The sequence below is a fragment of the Chaetodon auriga genome, chromosome 10 (genome assembly GCF_051107435.1).
Source record: "Chaetodon auriga isolate fChaAug3 chromosome 10, fChaAug3.hap1, whole genome shotgun sequence".
Lineage (NCBI taxonomy): Eukaryota > Metazoa > Chordata > Actinopteri > Chaetodontiformes > Chaetodontidae > Chaetodon > Chaetodon auriga.
In genome coordinates, this window is record NC_135083.1 from 24441278 (window position 1) to 24466966 (window position 25689).

Sequence of the window (25689 nt, forward strand, 5' to 3'; positions counted from 1 at the left end):
CATAATTCAACCATTAATGTCTAGTAGCACAGTACAGCCACCTCTCACGTCCTAAAAGTCAATGCAATTATTGCTCAAAACACAAATGTTACACAACATGCAAATACCTGCTGAGATGATGTGGAACACAGCAGTGCTGCACTGAAAGATAGCTTATGATCACATCCTGTGTGCTTGATGTAACCACTGAGCATCTGTTGTATGATCATTTCGGGGCAGCTCAGAGTAAAAGGTGGGGAGTCTGTCTCAGCTGGGACCGATTTTTAGGTGATGAAGGTGGAGTATCAGGTCGCAGACAGCCGGCAGCCGTGGTCTGCAGCAGGTTGATAAGGTAGATGGGTGTGACACGAGCGTCCTGTCCAGCTGTACAACCACGTCATGAAGGCACAGCACTGCCAAAGGGGGATCCTGCAGATGAAAACTAAAAGTAAAAACGGACATCTTGTCAACAGAGTTTTGCTAGTGTTGTGTAGCATACAGAACCAAATTTAACCTCAAATTTAATCTTTTTTTTTTTTTTTTTTTTTTTTTTTTTCTGTCATGTCTTACTATTTCTTTTTTTTCTAGGTCACAGAGACATGCAGCTGCCAAAGGATGATCCTGAGAGGACAAATAAAACCAGACAATATTCAACAGACTTTTTTTTATTATTGCTGGATACTTTCCTTTAACAGCTCTATGTTTAAATAACCGCGTAGAGCTTAAATGAGTTTTCTTACTCATATGTTAATTTTATGATATATTCAGTGTTTATTTAAGTCATAAAGGCGCATCATTGCCAAAGGGGGAAATGAGAAGGAAAATAAAAACAGAGTGGAGTTTTCTGAGTTTTGAGTAGTTTCTCAGCACCTCGAAATCCAAATAAATCTTCAGAGCCAAAATAAGTTTGTTACCTATTTGTCACTTTTATGTTTGCATGTCATGAAGGCACACCGCTGCCAGCACAGGGGAAGGAGAAATGGGTCGTTTGTCAACAGTTTTGTCAGTTTGGGATAGTTTTCTTTACACCTTTAAATCTAAATAAATCTTCAGAGCCTAAATGAGTTGTATTACTTTTTTTTTTTTCATTTTTTAGATTTTATGTTAAATTCATTTTTTTCCTCATCTCTAAAGAACTTCACTGCCAAGCAAGGGTGCTGGGTCCTTGCTGAAAGGAAACCTAAAACTGCCGATGGAGTTTTGTTAGTTTTGGATAGCTTTCCCAACAACTCTAAATCTTAATAAAATTTTCCAGCCGAACTGAGATCCTTGCTGAGAGGAAAAATAAAAACAGGCAGCTTGTCAAATGAGTTTTTGGGTAGTTTTCTCAACAGGTCTAACACATTTTAAGAGCCAAAATTACAGATTATTTTTGTTAGGTTCATGTTAGATTGAGTTTAATTAATTTAAAGAAAGTTTCTTTCCTGCCCTTCATTGGTTTTTAAGAGCTATTTGGTGGGAAAATTGCAGTTTTGTTGGATTTAACCTTAACATAGTTGTAAATACATTAGGTGTCTGCACGCTGCATCTTGGAAATAACACCACGCATGCTAGTCACAGCCTTGGGCTGAATTGAAAGCCAGGTTGTCAGTAACAACACAGAAAGGTCAGCAGGAGGCGGGTTGTTTGAGGTTGGCTACCTTATTTCACTCTTCTGAAAGGACACAGGCAGTGTTAGGCCCGTCATTCTGCATCAGCAGAAGGTAATAAAGAAGCACGGCTAAGACAGAGAGGCATGAAGGCAGAAACTTGACTGACATATATGCATCTGTAGATGTTATTATGAAATGCAAATGTCACCTTCTTCCTCTGCAGCTTCTCAAAGAAAGTGTTATGTGTCTGAGGAACTTGTAGTTACAAAAAGGGAAATGAAATTGTTAGAGCACAGGACAGTGAGTCAGAGGTACAAAACAAAACGTACAATCTCACCATACAGCACCAAAAGCATTTATTGACTAACATGATAAAAGTCACACGATCAGGCTCCTTAAATGCCCTAAATATCCAGTAAAATCGGAAGAATTGAGTGAAGTGTAGTTTTTTCTGTTTCATTTGGTTGTTGTGATTGGTGTCATTTGTTCACGTGAAGGAAGTCTCTCTTTCTCTGTCTTCTGCTCATACTCAGGCTGTGAGTTGTGGTTCTTTGTATTGTTATCATTGCTGTCATCTCTAACAATGAAAAACAGTGTGTGTTCAAGGGATGGGGGAGGAGCAGACACAGAGAACGACACAGGAAAAGAGGGAAAGAACAGCCAGCTGTCGAGCATCAGAGAAAAGAAAAACGAGAGTGATTGAACACAAAGAGAGAATACGTTAGACTGGGTTGGCTGAACTGGAGGCTGTGGAGGGATTAAGTATCCTTCAAAGCAACGGGCCGACTACAAAACATCTCAAACTGCTCACTGTGAAGAACTGGCAAAGAACACATGGATTTTGGTTTAAATACAAAAATAGTAATAACAAAAAAAGTTTCTTATTAAGCACTCTGTTTACTTTTGGGGTAGTTTGGCTATGTGATGTTTGTTAGATGATAATAATCTATCATCACCATTGAACTGCACACATTCAGTTGTTCTTGAAGTAATAATGAACAACAAATTGTGTTCGGATCATATCAGCTGTATCACTCAGCCTCTCCACAGTAGATAATGATCTCATAAATCTGACATATATAAGCAATTATCAGTCGATTCAGTCAAACAAGGCCGGCTGGCAGTGTGTCCACAGATTTAACTGAAAGTAATAAAGGTTGGAGACCGCACCCAAGCCACATGTTGCCATACTGGGTTTGGGCATGTTGAGCACACATGTGAACATCTAATGAAGAACCTCTATCAACAGAGGTCTGGGGACGCCGCTCCTCCTTTCATCTGAGTCTTTATCATTGGACATAGCGCTGACTGGCTCCACCAGGGAATCTGAGGCAAAGCAGGAAGGTCTCATGCATTTTTTTTTCTTCGTGTGGCTGCTCCATTTGTCGGTCTGCAGGAATGATAAGACAATAAGCAGACTATAAGATATTTTACTGAATCAGTGGTTGTGTTTTGCTTTCTGTAAACATTAAATATGTTCGCAACATGTACCATCATTCATTTTTAACATCAGATTGAAATATGTCTTTCAACCAATGTTTGGGTGGTATTGGCACAGTAGTTAGGCTCCATTGAATGAGTATTAATGTGTATATAATGCTTTCAATGATTTTGGCAGAAGACTAATGGCTTGAGAGGTAAAGTGACTTTTTTCCTCTGGCTGCAGAAAATAAATCAACACCTTATGTCAGACGTATTCTCACATCCTCATTTTGTAAGAGCTGTGTCAAGTTTTCAATGGGTCATGTCTCAGTTTGGATGAAACTTTTCATTCTCATCCACACAATCACAAAATTACAATTGCTGATAGGATTGTATAAGATTGTCTGAACTAATTGGTATTAATACCAAGTCCTAACTTTATGCAGTGTCTGCATAGTATCCCAATGCTGGATGATTGTTTTCTTTTCCCCAAGTGAAAGCTTGAAGACCCTGAAAATCTTCCTCTCAGTTAGCTTATAGTCAGAAGCTAATTGAGATCATCCGTTTTTCTCAGTTAGCTTCTTGGTATAAGCAATGAAGTCTCACATGAACACAATATTCTTAGCCAAAATTAGAGCAGTTTTGTTTTTTTCAAAACACATTTCACTGCACCAAGCGCAATTTTGTAATATTTCAACCAAAATTTGAGGATGTACCACTGTGGGGTCGTATGCGTATATTGCCTTGTTCCAGCAATCTAAACAACATTTCAGATTTGTTCAATAATTCATAGCAGTGTGGTGTTGTGCACACGGATGGCTGTCATCCTGAGACTGAACAACTTGACACGCTTGCTCATGTCCTCAGGAAATTATCCATATCATTCCTCTGCAGTTGCACTGTTTGTACTGAATGACAAATAGTGTAAATGCTGTGACAGTAAGAGGTGGATAGTTTTGCTGACAGGAGCAGAAAGCTGAACAAACAGGGTGGATGAGTTGTAAGGGTACAATATTTCTTCAATGAACCTGAGATTTAGCCTTTCAACCCGCTCATGCCACACCTCCGGTACAGTAGGCAGAAGTACACGTTTTTCATGCGCGTTTTAAATCTTCAATAAAGCCAAAGAAGAAGTGGCCCACCTCCCGGTGCATTCTGGGAAATGAGATGAACAATGATGGCGGTCAGACAACAAGCATATCATGCTCTGATAGTGACATATTTGCTTTCAAGCCTTCTGCTCCAAACTTGTCGGACTTCTGCCGAAGACCTGACGTGGGATGAGAATGGCTACGTGTTGTACTGCCCGTGCATGGGTAATTCCTTCTCTGTAGCTCATACTTACATGTTTGCGGTCTGTTACACGGAAAGACCAGAGCTAGCGAATCCAAAACTTCAGCCATTCATAAGCTGAGAGTTGCGTTTTATATCGACAGAGATGCGTATCGCCCACATGTGAAGCCAAAGGTCTGTCGAGCTATTCTTCAGGTGGACATATTGTTTTTAAGAGCAGTCCTGCAGGGCGGGTCCTGTGCTAGTAGCATTTCAACTTCCACAACATTTGAACACTTACTGCTAGTTGAGGTGCAGCAGTAGCTTGTTAGCAGGTAACTTGGTGGAGCTTAGGACGAAGTGGGGCTTGAGTAATGTTACGTGTAAAAAAAACTACAGCTGTTGCTACACTGCGTTTGCAAATCACTCATTAAATGTAGCGCCTGATATTCGGAGCTAGGTTAGCCAGCATTTCCCTCCACTCATCCAAGTCTGCCATTGGAAATGAGAGTGATAAGTGTCCACTGTTATTGTTCAGGTCGCTTTGGAAACCAGGCAGACCACTTCCTGGGATCTCTGGCCTTTGCAAAGATGCTGAACCGAACCCTGGCAGTTCCTCCCTGGATAGTGTACCGCCACCACATCCCCCCTTACACCAATGTGAGTAGTCAGTGAGGTGTGAGCTACTGACACTGACTGTGATTACACAAATGTGATCATTGAGAATGTAGATAGATGGATGGATGGATGGCTCTTTCGTCCCCCGTCATGCAAATCACAAAACAAATGACATAGGTAAGAATCAAATACAATAATAATAATAATAATAATAATAACAATAAGAATAAGAATAATAATGAAGTAGAATGAAATTAAAACTGAGAATATAGACTGAAGATGGGGTCATAATATTATCTCTAATATGTACTGGATGTACACAGTAGTATAGTAGTAATAGTGTCCAGTAATGTGCTGTATTTCAGTGCATGCTGTGGAGATACTACTAAAAGGCTGCACAGCAAGGTGCAGGATTGTTCTTGGACGTTAATCAGAATTAACTTACTCAACTTACTTACAATGAACATATGTATAATGTAGGAATAGTTGATGCTGTTCTATACACAAATGGATTTCCTGGGGTGCCCCTGATATACACAAGACTCAATACAAAGTGATGGCAGCTGCCAGGAATAACTTCCTCTATTCCATGTTATTAAGGGTTCAGAGACTGCTGTCATTTAAATTAGCGATATGTGTCTGAACAATAAGCCTTTTTCACAACAGATGTGTTGACAGATCATAACAGTAAAGGCACAGGTAAAAGTAATGACATCAGTGACCCATGCCAGTGAGCCTGCATGGACAGCACCAAGGCCCTGGAGCTGGTAACCCTAAACTGAACACATCCATTGTTGATGTTATTAATTCCACCTGCTGTTTTCCTGCTATGACCCGTCAAAAAGCCTGTATGGATGATGTATTGTACATTTCAAGTCATTTCAAGGAGATATCTTAGAGTAACATAGGACCGGATCAAGGCATCTAAAGTTGTTTGCCTCCATCCCCCGAAACATCTCCTACCTTTATTAACTTTTTGTATGTTAATGTACTGTGTGTATATCAAATCCTGGTATATATTTTGATCTGTGCTGTAAAGCTTCATTGCTGTCCAAAAACTATGAGGAACATCTCAATGAACAACACCTTTAAAGCAGGAACATGTCACCCAGTGGGGGTGTGAACACACATACTGCAGTTTATTTTGGCTCAATCCCACATACACTCACTGGACCACTAAATCTGCAGCTGAAAAAAGTCCCATTGAAATGCAACATTTACTCCTGTTTGGTAAATGTTTGCTAAAAGCTACAGTGCCTGCTATTTTTGTAAATTACCAAGGCTTTTTAAACGTGAAGCTGTATTTGTTACCTACATCTTCAGTAGGAACTGATGTGCTTGGAACTAACACATTGTTCATTCTGGTCTTTTCATTTGATTTATCCTTTAAGCCTGAATTTGAAAGTGCTATTTTATTCAATTATCTTCTATTCTTTTTAGGCCCATATTCCCTACAGTGAGTTCTTCCAGCTAGAGGCCTTGTCTGCCTACCACCGTGTGGTGAGTTTGGAGGACTTCATGGAGAAGCTGGCTCCCAAATACTGGGTCTTAGGGCAGAGGAACGCCTACTGCTTTGAGACTGCTGCACAGCGGAGTGCAGACAAGAAGTCCTGCCCGATGAAGGTGACAGTCCAGTAAAGACTAAAGTACTTTTATTCATTGCTCAGCCTCTTTAGAACTAAATGATGTTGAGTGCAAGTGAAATGGGTGATGGTGAAATGCTGCCCCCTGGTGGCTCACAGACCACTAATTATGAACCAAAATCTCCTGATGATGACACTACTGAGACTGTTTCATTGTTCTCACATTAACTTGTGATTCACTTCCAGGATGGGAACCCATTTGGTCCATTCTGGGACTATGTTGGTGTGGAATTTGACAAGTCTGTCTTGTTTGGTGGTATTTCTTTTAGTGCCTACCACCAACCTCAGTGGATGAAGAAGTGAGTAGATGTTTGTGTCACAGAACCATAGATGCATTTAAGATTAACAAGATAACAGAGGACATAAAGAAGACCATGTCTTTATAAGGAACATTGTTAGACATAAACATAATGATTGATTAAGTGATGAGGTTTTCATTTTCCATTGATTTTTAATGACAAAGGTAGTCTCTACTCTGAAGCTGTTAACTGGCGGACCCTCCTTATGCTTGTCCTGTTGGAATAGGTTCCCTCCCTCTGAGCACCCTGTCCTGGCAATGCCCGGTGCTCCTGCCCAGTTCCCAGTGACAGAGGAGCATGCAGGCCTGCAGCGCTACATGGTGTGGTCGGACAAGATGGTAAAGGAGGGAGAAGAGCACATTGCTGCCCTGCTGACCAGGCCATACGTGAGCATCCACCTGAGGATTGGCATTGACTGGGTGAGATACTTCACAACACATAAGCTAGAATTTGGACTCATAAGAGTTAAAAATGTCATACATTCAGTGTCTACCTAAAAGTGGATCTTTGAAAGGCTAAGGCTGTTGATATTCTGTATTTTCTTATCGTCAACAAATCTCATGAAAAAATCAAAATCAACTATCCATCTTTCAATACTTTCTGACTTCCCTACCCAGTCTGTGACAAGCCCATTGGTTCCTAATGAAAATGTAAATCTTGCAAACAGCACATAAAAAAATAAAGTGTCATTCTTAAAAGGGCTCAGTAAATTCCTAAAACAGCTTGCCGCTATAGTTTTTGTCAAATGTTAGTCAAACTGAAGGAAATGGTGCATTTGTTGGGGAATATTTTCAACAACAGATTAATCTACATTGGGACAATGAAGGAACGTGTCACCCAGTGTAAGGGTGTGGCTCATCTCTGGCACAGAGGAATAAAATATAGATTTGTTGGCACTAAGAAAAACAGATTTATCCTTTCAGTCAGATCAGTCAGGCAGTTCAGAACCATGGTAGATTTTGGATGACATTTACACCTTTCCAGTACAGTGTAGTACTAGGTTGCCTCTCCCAGTCATCATCTAGTCACATTTAAATCATTTTTTATCCACCCTAACCCTTGCAGCAAAATGCCTGCAAAATGCTGAAGAGTGGCGATGCAGGGCCTCACTTCATGGCCTCTCCTCAGTGTGTTGGCTACAACCGCCAGACAGCTTTGCCTCTCACCATGACCATGTGCCTTCCTGACCTGGCAGAGATCCGCAGAGCTGTCAAACTGTGGGTGAAGAAGACTTCTTCCCGCTCTGTCTACATCGCCACTGACTCGGAATCTCACAGCAGGGATATTGAAAAGCTGTTCAAGGGCAAGGTAGGTTTCTTGTAAAGTCACTGTAATGCATGTACAAATATGTCACAGATATGTCATAAGTTCTGGGTACTTTGGGTGGAAACACGGCTTATAGCCATCACCCAAACTACCCAGAACTTTTACTCCCAGGAGCTACTTTTCAAGAGACTGTGTTTCTCTGTGACCTAAAGACCTGCAAAGTTAGCAAATTAGTCTGCTGACGTATAAAAAGTGACAACCGTTTTTTCCTACGTTGTTTCCATGTGTGACTATATTACAACAGTGGTCGTTGGTTCATGTGTTGTATACTTTCTTCTGTAACTCCATGTTGTTGTGTCAACACACAGTCAGTAAAAAACAAACTGGTCTGTTACTGCAGATTTTTTTTAATGGAGGCTGAAATAAAATGCCTTGAGGACTTGACCCATCAGAAATGGTCAGCGCTGCAAGCCCCACCCCCACTGTTCTTTTTGAAAGTAATACTCGCCGAGGAGGGACTACTCTGGGAGTAAAGTAATGTCCCTGGAACTTGATTTAAGGGCCGTTCAAACCAAGAACAATAACTTCAACAAAAACAAAAAAAAAGTGAGCGTCCACACTAAGCAACAATAACATTCTGTAATTTGCAACCTAATATTACGTAACATACATGAAGAGTTTAATACGTTGTATACCACAATAACCAAATCTCCTCATCTCTGTAATAATAATAAAAATAATAAAACACTTAGTACTGATTCTTAGGGTGAACCCGGTTGCATCCCAGATGTCCTCCTTCTTCATAGCATGTTTATAAAGACTGTTCTATAAAACAGGGGTGCTTTTTGAACCTCAGTGAGGTTGAGGTCTCCACAATTTCATCTGCCATGTTAAAACCCTAAGAGACATGCTGTAAATTCATATGCATTCTGAGTTTTGTTTGCCACTGTAATCATCGTTATAGTTACGGTGTGAACTCCGTCATCCACTTGACCGACACCAGTTTTCTAAGTTACATATTTATAGTTATTGTTACAGATATTGTTCTTGGAGTGGACAGCCCTTTGGACCCTGGTCCTTGCAGTGGACGTTTTGGAGTTCCCCCCTTTGTGATGTCATGTGTGACCTAAAATGATTAGCTACATTGGGGCTTTTGCACAATTTGGAAAAGAGGTTTTGTCATATTAGCCTTTACTTTATTAGTCTTTACGTAGTTTATAGATGCACATTAACGGTTCACCCATAAGGGTTGAATTCGAAATCCAGCTCTTCATGTATGCTGTACATGGAACTTGTCTGATATGGAAAATTTGTTTTTCTCACCATTTTTAGCATTGTGGAAATTGAGAAATACTTAAGTATGGATAACTGGGTGTTTATTTGTGTGTTGTATTCTGGCTTTTCAGGTGAAAGTGGTGAGTCTTCAGCCAGACTCAGCCCAAATGGACCTGTACATCTTAGGTCGAGCCGACCACTTCATCGGCAACTGCGTATCATCATTTTCTGCTTTTGTGAAGAGAGAGCGGGACGTCCACGGCCTTCCTTCTTCCTTTTTTGGCATGGACAAGCCTGGGAAATTAAATCCCAAAGAAGAACTCTGAGCACAAGAGACATGTGGTTGTCCTCTGGCCACTAATGCTGAATGACTGTCATGAGGAGGCAAGAGAGTATGTGGAAGGCAGGGAACATTTATATGTGACGCGATTGTTCACAGGGTGTGAAGGCCAGTCCTTTCTTTAGAACGGGTTTTAATCTGTGAGAAAGGGCATATCAGATAGGATGTAGCAGCTCAGTAGTGTAAGGTCTGTGAAATGTAATGACATGGACACTGCTTCTACCCAGAAACACTTTATTTTTGTCTGTTTCCTGCTTGAAAAGTCAGTATTTATATGTTCCCTCTCAAGATTTACCTGTTTTTGGTCACTACACAGTAAACCAGTTTTTGCTTCCCTAACATTTCCTTTAGCAACTGCCATGTTCTGTATCTGTAACTAAGTTTTGCAATCCAGACATGTTAGAGGGACCTCTGGTTCCCTCAGTGAACCATGGGAAAGACTGATGGCAGCGTCAGCGATCCTCTGTTACACTTGTGTCTCTTTCTCCAAAGCTTTCCATCCATCCATATCTTTCCAGGTTGGTATTGACTTTCCTCTCTGCCCTCCATTCCAAGGAGAGCACAGTAACTGATCCTCCTGTACATACTAATTGTAGGGGGGTGGGGGGGTGGAGCAGGCGGGCTATCCACCTCTCATTTCACCAGGGCCAAACTGATGAAATGTGCAGAACCCCGTGCTAACTGTCATGGGGACTGTATTGTCATTCAGTGAATGTGAACACTAATGAATCAGGGATGTTTCGGGGAGACAAGATTTGATTTGCACTGGTTGAACTGATGAAATGAAAATGGAGATGCATGGTTAGATAGTTGTGTTCCTCTGTGTGAAAGCAGTGAATGCAATGATTTTGAAGTAAAATGTTTTCTATAATTCAATTCAATAAAGTGATACATAAGTATTTTTAAAGAACCAGCAGCCTCAGTCTGTTTATCTCCCTCACTGGAAGCTTAGCTGTGAGTACAGTTGGATCAGCTGGGATACTAAGCTATGTTGGTCAAGCCTCTTGAGCCTTGGTTGCCAGATATGCCAGGATACTTTGAATTTGTATTCTTCGTAATGCGTGTATGAGGGCTTGCAACCTCGTTATTCACAGATGAATAAATATATTTGGGATTTTTGTTGAACTGAGTGCTCAAATGCGATGCACATGCTCACTCAGAATCACAATATTCTTACGGGTTAGTATGCTTTCACACGCACCTCTTTCGAGGGTTACAGTGCTTGAATCTGGCAACTAACAATCCCGGACCGTTGCGGGGATGAGCAGCGGCTAATGGCTGACTGGGAGTTTTGTATTAGCTAACGTCTGCCACAGGTAAATGTCTAACGGTGTTTCTGTGTGTCTGATGGAGAGATGGGTTTATATTGCACGGTTGTGTGTGTCTAAGGTGATTTTTATTTTTGTATGTCAAGATGTTGAATTCATTTATGACCCCGCTGCTATTGTTAGCCAGCGAATGCTACCAGACTTGTAGCGTAGGTTACCAGTGTTTGTCGTTGCTAGGCCGGTCTTTTGGTCTCGTAATGGGCTGCATTTTGCAGAAGCTAACGTTGCTTAGCTGACCCGCTATTTTAACCAGTCGTTGCTGACAGTAATTGAGCAGCTAACTTACCGTAAAACACAGTTCATCGACACGTTACGCTTGTCACTTCACCTGTAATTCCAGTGTTGGGTAAGGCGAGTTAACTTAACCACGACGTTTATAGTTGCCGGTTAACTGGCTAATTTAGTTAGCAAAACTGGGGTAACGGTAGTGGCACCGGTGTGTTAATAGTTAGAGTAACGTGTACCTTTAAGTTCTGTTTCTTACCGTCGTCAGTTAAGTTAACGTTGTGAAGAGGTTAGTCATCTTAACCAACTAAATTTAACCTCACGAGGGCTCAGGTGTTCTGTTATGTGTATTGACATTTTGAAAAATCTCATTACGTTTGAATAATGTCTCCACGTACAAAAAGTGAAGTCACGATCAAGGAACGGTGAATGGTAGCCCAGGTGTCAGTGTAGCTAACAGCTAACGTCACCGCTATCATTGCTGTCAATAGATGTTTCATTGATCGTAAATGAGTTCAAGGGCGTAGGTTTGGTTTCAACATTCAGGGGGGACACTTTTTAAGCGGGGCATCTATCGGTTTTCCAACCCAGTTTAGATGAAACCACGCCCATTTCCGCCTTAAGGACTGCGTTCCCACGAAACCACCCTCGTGATGGCTGCTCTGCCAGGCTGCTGGGCGAAGCCGCAGTCCCTCTCCTCCCTGGTCTGCTCTCTAAACAAACTGTGCCATGCTGCTGCTGAAATCAAGTAATGTTGTCTTGACTATCACAGCTCTCTGGTGAATTTTAGGCACCAATATATGATGGAAATGTCATTATGTGAAGGAAAACACAAAATTCAGGCGTCATTCAAAATATAATGGAATATAATCCAGTAAGACTCTTAGTCATTCTACATTGCCTCCAAATATTTGTTCTGTAGATCAGCGTTTCTCACCTACTGTTATCCCTGCAAGTCAACACATGTAGGCATGATTTGCTCTACCATCCTCTTTTTTGTGTTCATTTTTTTGGGGAAGTAACCTCTTTAAATGTGCATGTGGCACCTATTCACATCAGCAACAAATAAATTCTTTTTAATTCATTTATAAACCTGGACTTTAATAACTTAGATGTGTTTCAACAAGACTTCTGCTCATGTCGAAAATGCACCTGTTATAAATATTGAAGGGGACAGGATTATGAATGAGTTTTCACGTTTGTTTGTAAAAGGTGTGTGATGCCTCAACCATCAGGAATTTCAGTCACTGTGACAACTGTCATGAAAGGTACTAATTCCTGAATGTGTCTTCTCCAACAGCTTCAGATGTGGGCATTTGTATTGGTGCACTGTTCCTGAAGTTGAAGTTTGAAGACAGAGCATAGAAAGTGCCAAGCCGTGTGGGTTGGCAGCTGCTCTGCAACATGTCCAAGAGCAAGAACTCTGAATCGGTCAAGGTGGTGGTCCGTTGTCGCCCTATGAATGAAAAAGAGTGGGCAGCCAAGTTTGAAAGGGTGGTTTCTGTCGATGTCAAATTAGGCCAAATTATTGTCAGGAACCCCAGGGAAGCTTCAGCCAGTGAACTCCCCAAAGTCTTCACTTTTGATTCAGTCTACGACTGGAACTCCAAACAAATAGATCTGTATGATGAAACCTTCAGACCCCTGGTGGATTCAGTTCTTCTTGGGTTCAATGGGACTATTTTTGCCTATGGGCAGACGGGTACGGGGAAAACATACACTATGGAGGGGGTGAGAAATGATCCAGAGAGAAGAGGAGTGATCCCTAACTCCTTTGAGCATATTTTTACTCACATTTCACGGTCTCAGAATCAGCAGTACCTGGTGAGAGCATCATATCTGGAGATTTACCAAGAGGAGATCAGAGACTTGCTCTCCAAGGACCAGTCACGTCGTCTGGAGCTCAGGGAGAGGCCTGACACGGGTGTGTATGTTAAGGACCTTTCATCATTTGTCACCAAGAGTGTACGGGAGATCGAACATGTCATGAATGTGGGCAACCAGAATCGTTCAGTGGGTGCCACTAACATGAATGAACACAGCTCCCGTTCCCATGCAATCTTTGTCATCACCGTGGAGTGCAGTGAGTTGGGTGTGGACGGGGAGAACCATATCAGAGTTGGCAAACTGAACCTGGTAGATTTAGCCGGTAGTGAAAGGCAGGCTAAGACTGGTGCTCAGGGGGAGAGACTTAAAGAAGCCACAAAGATCAATCTGTCACTTTCTGCTCTGGGGAATGTCATATCAGCTCTGGTGGATGGCAGGAGCAGCCACATCCCCTACAGAGATTCAAAACTCACCCGACTCCTGCAAGACTCTCTCGGGGGCAATGCCCGCACTGTCATGGTTGCCAACATTGGCCCAGCATCTTACAATGTGGAGGAGACCCTGACAACACTCCGCTACTCCAACAGGGCAAAGAACATCAAGAATAAACCACACATCAATGAGGACCCCAAGGATGCCCTGCTTAGGGAGTTTCAGGAGGAGATTGCGAGGCTGAAGGCACAGCTGCAAAAACGCTCAGGAAAGAAGAAAAGGAGGAGGCAGAGGAAGCGGGTCGGAGAAGGCAGTGATAGTGAGGATCTGGAAGAAGGAGAGACAGAGGACGATGATGACGATGGGGACGACAAAGGGGATTACTGGAGGGAGCAGCAGGAGAAGTTGGAGAGGGAGAGAAAGGCTATCATGGAGGATCACAGCCTGGTGGCTGAGGAGAAAGTTCGACTGCTTAAAGAGAAAGAGAAGAAAATGGAAGATTTGAAGAAGGAGAGGGAGGCTGGAGAGATGCTTGCAGCCAAAGTGAAGGTAAGAACCTGTCGATAGACTGGGTTTCTGTACATCCAGTATGTATTGGATTGATCTGACTTGAAGAGAAGGTGTTGTAAAGACTCAAATGTCACTTGTTCTTTGATTGTATTCAACAAATGACTTGTCAGCCGTCAAATGCAAACACAAGCTAATGGATTTTCTCATAAGTCAATAGACGGTGTTGTTTTGGACAAATTCTTGATTGCAACTGTTTTTCTCCCCCATGTGACTTCAAGTGGTTTGATACTTTTTTCCTTTTCTACCCAGGCAATGGAGAGCAAGCTCCTAGTAGGAGGGAAGAATATTGTGGATCACACAAATGAGCAACAGAGAATGCTGGAGCAAAAGAGGCAGGAAATCACTGAACAGGTATATCAAGCATCCACTGTGATCACATGTCCTAGATGCTCTGACGGGACGTGTTCAGGCGTGTTTTATTTTGTTGTATTTCAAAACCAGGGCCACTTTAAACCAGTGCAGCACACAGCCACCAATTGTATTACCAGTGCAATAAGTAACAAGTCATTAAATGAGATTCGTGAGAAATGAAAAGGAGATAAAGGGACACGATAGGACATATGGAAGACAAAATATACAGCCACTGCAACCTGTGGAGAGAGAGGGGGAGGGGGGGCATAGAGCAGGACGTCCAGCAGTTGAGAGTGCAGGAAGTACAGGTGGAGATGGCTCAGCTGAAATTCATGTTTATCACAAGCCAAACCACAACTCTCTACCATCTGTTCACTTTTACAATCATACTGAGGACATGATTTTTTTCTCTGAGCCTGTCTGATGTAAGTCAGATTTCCACAGATTAAAGGTTAATTCACATTTCTTTTCTCCAACACAACCTTCCTTGTGGCTGGAGTAAATCCAATCTGTGCTTTTTTTGTACATGCTCTCTTGTTTGATGAAATGCGTCACATCTGCACCAGAAAAATTGGCGTCTGCCCCACAGTTCCTTCTCTTGTGTTTTCATTGACTATCATGACTGATTTCACCAAGTGGAATAATCTTGTAATTGGTACACCTGGGCCCTGTTCATCAAACGTGATTAAATTAGGCCAGCATGCTGTTATAAATACTCCTGTCAATTCTCATTCACCTAATTCTTTTAATGCATTTGAGGACTGATTTCCCCGATTAATTTATCTTGAAAAACAGTGTGCCCTTATTTAGATAAAGCAAAACAAGTGGAGAGCTGAAACGATGATCAACATTCATTGACTGAGTACTGATCCTGCAATTGCAGTTCTATGAGTTACATGAGTTGGGAAGCATGCACAGGAGCAATAAATAAATAGAATAATATGTGTGTTTCTGTCATATTCTGCCAGTATATCTCTCTAAATTTTACACGTGTCCTTTGAGGTACAAGTACAAATCATACATTTTAACGTTTCCTTGACAAAATCTCATCATAATATTAAGAAATAATGCATATTTTATCACATATATACACATTTAACTGCACCAGATTGTAAGGGTTTCTCAAGAAACTACACAGCAAGTTTGAGATTGTGAGAGTGAAAGCATGAACCATGACTAACTTTTTGAATATTTTCATCAGTGGTACATGTGTTCTGGAGCCTTTCACAGTAAACCCCAGCCAGTCTTTATCAGTTTGTACAAGATTAGATTAAACTAATAACAACTATCTACGCATTTATCATTTTCATTCACATTTTTTTTACATCCCTTGTGTATCTGGAGTCATTAAGTTCATTGTTGCACATGCTCCACAGGCCTTCCCTTTGCATTGTGGTCCTTGTCTCGTAGAAGGGCATTGTTTGTGGTAATAGATGTACACTGCCTTACTTTCAATTAGTGACATCTGTGTAGCGTCATTACACACAATTACTGTGGTTTAAATTTATCAATGTATGCTCTTGCGTGTGTGCTTCCAGAAACGGCGGGAGCGGGAGATGCAGCAGCAGGTGGAGAGCCGTGATGAAGAGACTCTGGAGCTGAAGGAGACCTACAGCTCTCTGCAGCAGGAGGTGGACATCAAAACCAAGAAGCTGAAAAAGGTAGCGGCTGCTTTAAGTAATGGATGCCCCTCCTCTCCACCCACACTGGCACAAGTCACTGCATGCGTTTCCCGTCCTGGCTACTGTTATCAATGGATATATTCTGCAGACATAAAAATACACTGCTAGCTGCTTGTATGTGTTTGATCATTTGTGATAGAATATGTACAGAATGACTATTTACTTTTGAAGTCTGATGTTCAGTACTTGTATCTGGTGACACAATGCCTCACAAGCACAGTTGTGTTAGTTACTGAAAAATAGTAATTAGTTACATTTACGAGTTACCTCTTTAAAAAGTAACTAAATTACTTTAGTGATTGCTTCCACCAGAAAGTAATGCGTTACTGTGATAAATAACTTCGTAGTTGATTTTTAAATGTCTGCTTTGAAATGCATGTGGTTTCTTTTGAGCGCTTTTGTCGCTCTCATTCGTAGACTCTCTCTGTGTGGTTTGACATGATTTTTGAGTAGGTGGTGAAAGAGGCTAGTGGTGTTTCAGTGGTGTGTTGTGGGGACTGTTCTGCACCAGACTTTTTATATCTCAATCACAACCATACGACATAAGTAGTCCCTTTTTTTTTAGTTACGAGTTCCTTGGTTTGCCTCAGCCGTGTCCTGTTTGGAATTAGCCCATTTTGTGTCATGTTCACTGTCATCAATATTTGTTTCTTTCTTGCTTGCATCTCTTCCTTGTCTTTTGTTCCCACAATCGTCTCCCACTTAAATAGCACAGCTAACCAATGGAGGCTGATAGGGAGATGAGGCGACGAAATAAATAGTCTGTGAAGTTGAAGTTGATGCCTTTTATCTTGTGTTTCTTGAGTAATGTGTTTTTGCAGAGGGAAAAGGAACTGTTAATATGTCTTACTTCTTAAAGGGAGTTTGGTATTATATTTTCCCCTGAGAGCGCAGAGCTTCTGCCTAAAAACCCGATGTATGTTTTTTAACATTTCGTCACCACCACAGAAACACTAGGTAACTGCTAAAGTAAAAGATTGTCTGACATTCATTGACTACAGATATTTATTGGTTTGAGTCATGGTTTACAGTCAAATAGTGCCTGTTGTTGTTGATGTCTGACGGCGGCTGATCATCTAATTATGAGCTGAATTGTACTCAGTGTCTAACGGCATGGTTGTCCTTTTTAAACTACTTTCCTAAACATGATGTGCTCGATGGTGTTATTAATGACTGCTGAGGAAACCTGGAAGCTCAGCATTCTCGTGCTCCTTTTTTTAAACAAAAACGTCAATATTTGTCTGTATAACATGACCTCCGCTGTCTGTCAGCTGCTGTGTGTCTGCAGTGTATCTAGAGAAGAGAAGAGACAAGTAGTCTCGCCTTGAGATGTTTCTCATCAGTGTGTTTAATCTTTAAAGTCTAGAAAGTGTTTTAAGTAATGTTTTGAACGCTCTCCAACTCGAATGCAAATAGTTGTATGGGTGTTGAAGCTTGTGGGCTTAATCTTGATCATCCTTAGTTCATGTATAGCCTTTTTCATCAAAATGTAACAATAACAATATAATAAGTTGGTCACATTTTAAAAAATCAGTCAGACAGCATTTTGGGAAAGTCAAATATTCAGGTTACAGTTTGCTTTTTAATGTTCCAAAATGCATTTTCATGCAGGTTTTTAGTTTTAGCCATTAGTGACGTGGCTGTCACGTGTCTTGTCAGCAGCTGTATTTCACAGCTGTGATTTGGAGCTTCTCCAGTGTTGAATTTCATTACATTCCACTACAATAAACTGTGTTTTTCTCCTGTCATGATGAAAGTGATGAGAGCATTTCAATTTCAGTAATTGTAATAACAATATTTAATTGTTTCTTGCCGCCAAAAATAGTGGAATTACAGTGATGTATAACTTTGTATTAAGTAGGTCAGGTACTGTTTCAGACCAGGTAAGAATACACCATTGGTCTGGTTTCCCTACTTGGATAGTCCTCATGGCAGTCAAATGTCTAAGCCGAAATTGAGGCGCATATTCTGAAAGTCCTTCATTGTAACCCTGGTTTCCTCTCCTCTGTCCTCTAGCTGTTTGCCAAGCTGCAGGCAGTGAAGGCAGAAATCCATGACATCCAGGAGGCACACATCAACAACCGCCAGGAGCTGGAACAGACCCAGAACGAGCTCACCAGGGACCTCAAACTCAAGTATGGAGCCTGCATATCATACCGTTGGCCTGGCATGAAGACATTGATCTGTATTATATGTAATATGACGGCCATCTGCCCTGCAGAGGAGGGAACATATACTGTAACCGTGTCATCTGATTTCAGATGCAAACCCTGACACAATGGAATCATTCAGATTTTTGCTTTCTTTTATGCAAAGGGTTATGAAAAGTATCCGTGTGCTTTACACTCACAGACCTGATATTACATCCCAACAGAAGGCTCACATAATGCATGAGGCAGAAAATGGTTTTGAAGTCGTACTGTAGCATTCTTAGGATGTAGGAGGATAGTTACTTTTGTTCAGCCCAAATATATTCATGTGTAATTATCAATGAAGGTGAAATAAATGGGGTACGTTATTTCTAAACTACACCATGGCTTGCTTGTTTGTTTTTCAGGCATCTTATCATCGAGAACTTCATTCCCTTAGAGGAGAAGAACAAAATAGTCAACAGGGCTTACTTTGATGAGGAGGATGAATACTGGAAAATGAAGCCCATCACACGTATAGAGGAGTAAGTGATTGAACATGAATTACATACTTTTTGTACAATCTTCAACTGGTTGTGCTCCACCTTGAGCGTACATACATACAAAAGCTTTCAAAACAGCTTGTATAATCAATTAAATAGTTATTGGTTAAAATCAAATGCTTCTAGGCTGAATATAGTATGATTTGTAGCTATATAGTTTAAAGAATGTTTGCAATGTGGACAACAGGGCAGTCAACCCTGCACCATTTGTCCACGGACCATGCACTCTCCTAATTGCCCACAGGTTAGGTGGAGGGCAAATTTGGGTGTATTATTCATTTATTATATATATTTTGTAGATGCCCCGGTTCAATCTGTTTTATCAGTATCAATGCAGATATTGATGAAATTATGTGGCTCAGTGGTCAGCTTTCATTCCCGCTGCATCCTTTGTGTGAGTGTATTTTGATTCATTAAGCTGCTGTTAACACTACACCACCTCCAATGTAACAGTTTAATATGAAACCGTATGTGTCAACACTGACTTTCAGTGTTGCTAATGTTATGCAATGATTCAAAACCAGCGTTTTGCTGTTTGCGGCATGTTTGCCCTTGTCGGCCACTGTGGTTTCTTCCCGCTGACACTGGTTGTGATCGTCTGTGAGTCATGTCAGCTGATCCACAGCCAACTGCTTTGCAGTGCATTGAAATCTCCACCAGGTGGCTGAGCAACACAGGCTGTTATTGCTGTGTGACTGTACACTTGAAGTGGAAAAACACGTCAAGTCAATCTTGTTGGTTTCTCATTGTGACACCAACATGCTTTTATTTAGTCCGTTTGTAGCAAGTCTACAGTGTAGTAAGTCTTGAAGGACTGCTGAAATACACAGTGTAACCTCTGTCCCCATCCTCTTGCACTGTTTATGTCAGTGTGTGAATGTGTGGTGTGTGCAGGCCAGGAGTGGAAGTTCAGTTGTAGTTAGCTATCAGCAAAACAAAGAACCTGGATTTTTAAAAACCATGATGGGTGGACTAAATTATTTTCAGGGCCGTTTTGGTTAATGAGGAAAGAAGAGGAAAAAAGATGTTTATGTATAAATATTCCCACTTCAGTCTAAGATGATTACCCACACATTTTTTTTTTTTTTTTTTTTTGTCTTGGGTGGGCTCAGTTTTGGAGCAGCAGTTGCATTTCCAAAACATAAAAAGGTGTCTGACAGGAGTATTAAGCACTGAAGCAGCATTTATTGGTTTTAATAGCATTTAGAGAACACAATAAAAAGTCCAGTGTTTATATTAATAGAACAGTTCATAGCTTTATTGTCTAATACATTATGACTGGTGTCAAACAGCAAAATTTCCCATAATGCTGTATACACTGTTTCACTATGTGTGTGTCTGCTTCAGTGACCAGCAGATGATGACCAGGCCTTTGTCTGCGGTCGGCTACAGGAGGCCTCTCAGTCACCATGCTCGCATATCCATGATGATGAGGCCTGACATGAGATACAAAGTAAGCTGCCCGTCCTCCTCACCTCTCTCACCGATGAATGTATTCACACATAAACCTCATCTTCTCTCTCTGACTACACCAAATGGGTTGAGCTTAGTTGTAGTGATGACGATTAAAACAAAAACCGAGCAATGCAATGCAGTATTAACAGTGAAGCTATAAGTGGGTCAAATACAAAAATTCAATCAATGGGTAGTAATCAAGATGGAGTAAACAAAAACTGGAATCCAGAATGTAGGTGTCAACTGAAGCATTTTTCCAATTGTGCCAGTATCAACATGCAAGATTTTTAAATGCCATATATGCATTTTTAGGGTCTTGAGCCTTTTGGCAATATGTTTTAACCTTCATTGGTAAAGCATAAAAATGAACATGGATTGACTTGTTTGTCTCAGGTGAGTGTGCTTCTGTTCCATTCTCCCCAGGCTGAAAACATCATGATGCTGGACATGGACATGCCGGCTCGGACCACTAAAGAGTATCAGGAGCCGGTTATTGCCCCAAAGGTGGCAGCAGCTCTGGAGGATGCTCTGAGGGATGAGGATGAGATCCAGGTGGATGCCTCAGGCTTTCACAGCAACTTGGGACCAATCCCGCTTGCCAGCACCAGTGGCAGCCTCAAGAAACCAAAGTCAGGGTAAGACCAAGTCTAAATCATTGCTGCCACCTGTAGCTTTGGCATATGCTGTTGTTAGGCTGGTGTTTGCACTTTGTCAGGGAGCAAAGAAATCATAAAAAATGAAAGTTAAAGCTCAAAATGTGAAGGTTCATGGCCTTTTGCTGGCATTCCCAAAGTCTGTTTAACCCTCTGCCATTGCTTTCTCAGTCGACCGAGAACGGGCAAAAAGTCGAGCACCCCGACCTCTCCATTCAGCCCCTCCAGTCCAGGATCCCCGCTTTACCCACAATCCCGCGGCCTGGTGCCCAAGTGACAATTTCTACCACTAATATCATCACCAACCTCTCTTGTGCACCTTGCCACTTTGGGACTCAACTTTGAGAGAAATGGTTTTGTTCTGTCCGAGAAAAACTTGGTTCTGCAAACGATAGAGAAAACTTTAAGATTAATGCTGCTTTGTAGGTTTTAACTGTATTCACACCACTTTTAAGTGTTGTCATGAGCTTTTCTTCTTGGAGAATTGAAACCCCTCATCCTGACAGTGAGTCAATTCAACACCAGGACAGCAGCCACTCATGAAGCCTCACGTCACTCTACACTGCTGTTATCTTTCCCTACCTTTGGCTGAATGCCACAGATGTCTTAAATGTACTCTATGTCACAATGTTCTTAATGTACAGAAAAAATACAAGGTGGGCTTCGAACCCCTCCTTGATGGACTGCAGTATCTTCAATGCACTTCTTCCTATCTTCCCAGATCTCTGCTGTGTGTTGTCGTTCTCTGTCTTACTTTAAGTGTGGACGTTGGGGATGGGGGTGGGCTGATGTAAGGACACACGGACTGTGTGTGTGTGTGTGTGTGTGTGTGTGTGTGTGTGTGTGTGTGTGTGTGTGTGTGTGTGTGTGTGTGTGTGTGTGTTGTACGTCAGGCCACGTGTGTGTATCTTTACGTCTTCACAGATAGTGAACTTTTATTTTCTTTCTGTGGTGTTTTTTTTCGTTGTTGGACTTCTGGTAATGTTAGAATGGAGCTTTAAGTCTTTTGTGTGTGTGTGTGTTGTTTTATGTTTCAAAGGAATACTTCAGCATTTTGGGAAATAAGATTATTATGTTTGAGAGTTAAATGAGAGGATTGATACCACTCTCGTGGGAATTGCTAAATATGAAGCTAGTAGCAGTTAGCTTATCTTAGTTAGCGGTCTCCACTGGCAACCTCATGGTGACAGCAAGACCCTAAGAAGTCAGTGTGGCTCGCCAAGAAGTATTTACAGGATGCAACACCCCCAAACACCACAACATGTTGTTTCCACCTTTTCGTATGTGCATGGATTAAACAAGATAAATTATCCATTGGTTGTTGGATGGACAGTGCTGGGCTAACATCTAGCCCCTTCCAGTCTACTGAGCTTCACTAATCACCTGCTAGCTCTGGCTTCATATTTAGTGTACTGACAGAGTGAAATATACGTGTATTTTCTGAAATGTTTAACTATTCCTTAACTCAGTATGATTGTAAATGCACAGGCCAGAAAGTAAAGCACACTACAGACTTGGCCTCTGTCACAAGTTGCTGTAATCAGTAGATGCTGGTCTTCCTGGAGCACACAAGATGGAGGTGGGGAACAATGGGAGAGAGCTCAACACATTTATAGAAATAACTACTATGGACACATTCTAGGTTGTATGACATTGCAGTTGGCCACCAGACATCTGAGCAGGAGACAAATGCTAACCACACCCTGGGTCACTTCAAAGTTGCTGTCCTGGACTGTGCCTCAGATTCATCAGGGTTCCAAGATGCCTTAACCCGTGTCCTTTAATCTCCCGGGAAATGTTGGTAGAGTGGTCCTGACATCCCTGTCAGAATGGGTGCACTCGTATGGAGAGGCAGAGTGTTTGGACACAGCAGTCAACCAGCCCTAGATTTCAGGGAAGGGCCAGGAAAGCAAGGCAAGCAGAGGGTGATGTGTCCAGCACCTGTTTTTTTTTTCTTTTTTCTTTTAATTTTATATATACCTCATCTATGTTTGTATTGGTTTGGGTGGTCCTTGGAAAGAACTGATTGGTCTAACAGAACACTAAATAAAACCCCAGGGCAGTGCTGAGTTCTTCACAGCACTGTGGTGTTGCCACAGAAGGTCGATACACACTGTGGACTTGAACGGACGAACCATTCCATACGTATGCATACAGATGAATAATATGCAGTTTTAACCTCCATGGTTCAGCTGGCCTCTCTGCTGCTCCCTGTTCCCCATGCTCTTAACTGTGAGGGGTGTGCTGTCCGCTCGCTGCTACTGTGTAGGGTTTTACAACCCGCTGTGACATTTCAACAGGCCTGGGTGAAATGGCAAATGAAAGCCTCTCAAGTACTTGTGATGTGTGCAGTTCAAACCCATCTCAGTTGTTCAAATACTTGCCATTTGACCCAAGCCTGCATACTTTATGTACTTATGTAACAATGATTATAGATTTGTTGATAGGTAATCCTCAGTCACTTTTGCAGATATATGAAAAAATACAAAAATGGGTTTCCATATTGAAAAAACTAACTTATTATAATCTTTCATTTTTATATACAGATGTATACATTTTTATTCCGTTTTTTTCTTCTTTGAAGTAGATTATTGTTTTATTTTTTGAGCTTTGTAATTTAATGTTGAAATTTTATTTTTTTGCATCATACATGTACTACGTGTCTTCTTTTTTATTCAGCTAGGTACAGGCTTTTGTGTGTGTGTGTGTGTGTGTGTGTGTGTGTGTGTGTGTGTGTGTGTGTTTGCGTACACTTAAAATTTCTTATGTCGGTAAGTTCTCCACATGGAAGATGAAAGCATGGATCAACTGTCGCACATTGTTGATTTGGAGAAGTGTGGAGACTGCTTATAGAATGAATTGGGAGATTGATGAAGTCACAGTTGAGTATTTACACTTTCACTGTACGTTTAATCTCGTAAACACAAGCGAAATCTTTAGGATAAGGCCGAATTATTGTAACTAACATAGCAATGCTTTATACCTGCCGCATGAATTTAGCAAGCTTGAGTTCTACGTTTGGTTGTATGAGTATTCATCATTCATAGGAATTTGGTAAGCGAAATGTGAATGTCTTAATTTAATTGCATACCTTTGCATCTGTATCCCATAGCTACGTCACTGGATCCAAACTTCATATCTAAGACTTTTGTGACCAACTTTTACGTGCTGGCATTGTTTTTATAGCCAAATGATGTTCATGCTGGTGCACTTCTGTCTGTGGCTGGCTGTCATTTACTTTAGTTTCTTTTGATTATTAAAGACAATTTAATGACATACGTTTTGAGTTGTGATATTTTGTGGAATAATGAGTTGTACCTCTCTTAAATGGACGGAGCCATCTGTCGCACTAAGGCCCAGAAAATGCCCGGGGTGCACTATGGGAAAAAGACCTTTTCAGAGAAGCCTGTTCAGTTTCTTTCCAGGAAGTTAGCAGCAGAAAACCTTGGCTTGTGTATGGTGGAGTTTCCATAGGTTACCATGTTTAGTTGATCTGGTTCAGTTTCAGATGGCTTACTGAGTAAGATGTAAATGCATCCATCCAAATCATCTCTGACAGACTCATCCTCCTGTATTGTGGTTCCAGGCCCATCCCATGATATTAGGGAGCTTCAACCTGCCGTATCATGGGAAAGGTGTCCTCTCTGCTTTCAACCCACTGAGGAGAAGATCTAATAGTTTTAACTAACTTGCTCATTATGCACCCTATGATCTTGTTTTAAGTTAGAAACGTGCAGTTTTACAAAATCCTGCCTCTATACTATTCTAAAACTAATGATATCACACATCTGTGAGACCAGATGAAGTAGACTGGGAGCTGGTGAAGGCTAAAACAGACATCTCAACATTTTCTACCTTTTCTGGAATCCATTTTATTATCTACTTTTTTTTTTTTTATCTGATCTAAGTTTGGATGTCACAGAGAAAAAACATGCAGTTAAATCAGAAGTGGGGATGCTTTTCCTATCATACTAAATTCTCTAACTCACATATCACAATAATGTCTAATTCGATGGCTGGAACTGCTTCTCTTTGGTAAAGTATCTGATGTCAGATGGTAGTGATGATGATGCTGTAAGAATCAGTTGTGAAAAGGTCGTCCCAAACAGATGAAACTTAAGTGCATGTCTCCTCAAAATGTCAAAGTCCTCATGATGTACATAATAATGAATAGAACTCGAGCGTCCACGTCAGCTTTTCCTTCATCTCTATGAATTTATTGCAGACAAACTTCAGTACAGTTTTGCTTTGTCTGGTTCGAGCAGCTTCACAGCAGCAACTGAATGAGGTTTCAGCTTCTTAGCTATTAGCTTGCTCACCACAAGACCTGCCTCTATAACACTGTCTCTCACTCGCTCTTGCGTAGATAATGAAAGGTTGTGGAGGAGTCAATGGGGTGAGAGTATATTATTCAGCCATGAGCATCTCATTCTGCTTGGTGTTGCCATTTTTTCTAGTATGATGATATGAGTCACTGGATGTTATCAGCTTTTAATCTGTTGTGCACTTTAATGGTTATAATAGCATCCCAGAACAAAACTTTAATCAACAATATTACCAACTGACTTAAATCTTATTTTGATAGGAGGCTTTAATATGTGTTTTGATGAATGATTGACTCCAGCCCCTCAAAAATCACCTCTCACATTACAATACTCATGGTTTAAAAACCAATCTGCCTAAGTGGAGGATGTACAGGTTAGTATGCACACATCAGCTATTTTGTTCATACCTCATTTATTTCAGTTGCCTCTGGAATCACATGGCA

General features: G+C 41.2%; 2 protein-coding genes across 3 annotated transcripts; both read left to right on the forward strand.

The window, feature by feature from the left end:
* The first annotated feature begins 4143 nt into the window (after positions 1 to 4143).
* pofut1 (protein O-fucosyltransferase 1) lies at positions 4144 to 10616 on the forward strand. The gene is made up of 7 exons (XM_076740066.1): positions 4144 to 4309; positions 4804 to 4925; positions 6324 to 6506; positions 6713 to 6825; positions 7052 to 7244; positions 7891 to 8133; positions 9498 to 10616. The coding sequence occupies exons 1-7, from the start codon at positions 4168 to 4170 to the stop codon at positions 9690 to 9692; spliced, it is 1191 nt and encodes a 396-aa protein (XP_076596181.1). The 5' UTR covers positions 4144 to 4167; the 3' UTR covers positions 9693 to 10616.
* Positions 10617 to 10943: 327 nt separating this feature from the next.
* kif3b (kinesin family member 3B) lies at positions 10944 to 24196 on the forward strand. Of its 2 annotated transcripts, XM_076740057.1 has the most exons (10): positions 10944 to 11022; positions 11851 to 12007; positions 12560 to 14067; positions 14338 to 14439; positions 15978 to 16100; positions 18138 to 18256; positions 18679 to 18795; positions 20161 to 20266; positions 20692 to 20903; positions 21093 to 21334. In XM_076740057.1, the coding sequence occupies exons 3-10, from the start codon at positions 12664 to 12666 to the stop codon at positions 21196 to 21198; spliced, it is 2289 nt and encodes a 762-aa protein (XP_076596172.1). In that variant the 5' UTR covers positions 10944 to 11022; positions 11851 to 12007; positions 12560 to 12663; the 3' UTR covers positions 21199 to 21334. The 2 variants fall into 2 exon arrangements, with proteins under 2 accessions (XP_076596172.1, XP_076596171.1); XM_076740056.1 differs by lacking the exon at positions 11851 to 12007 and having other exon boundaries at positions 21093 to 24196.
* Positions 24197 to 25689: the final 1493 nt, after the last annotated feature.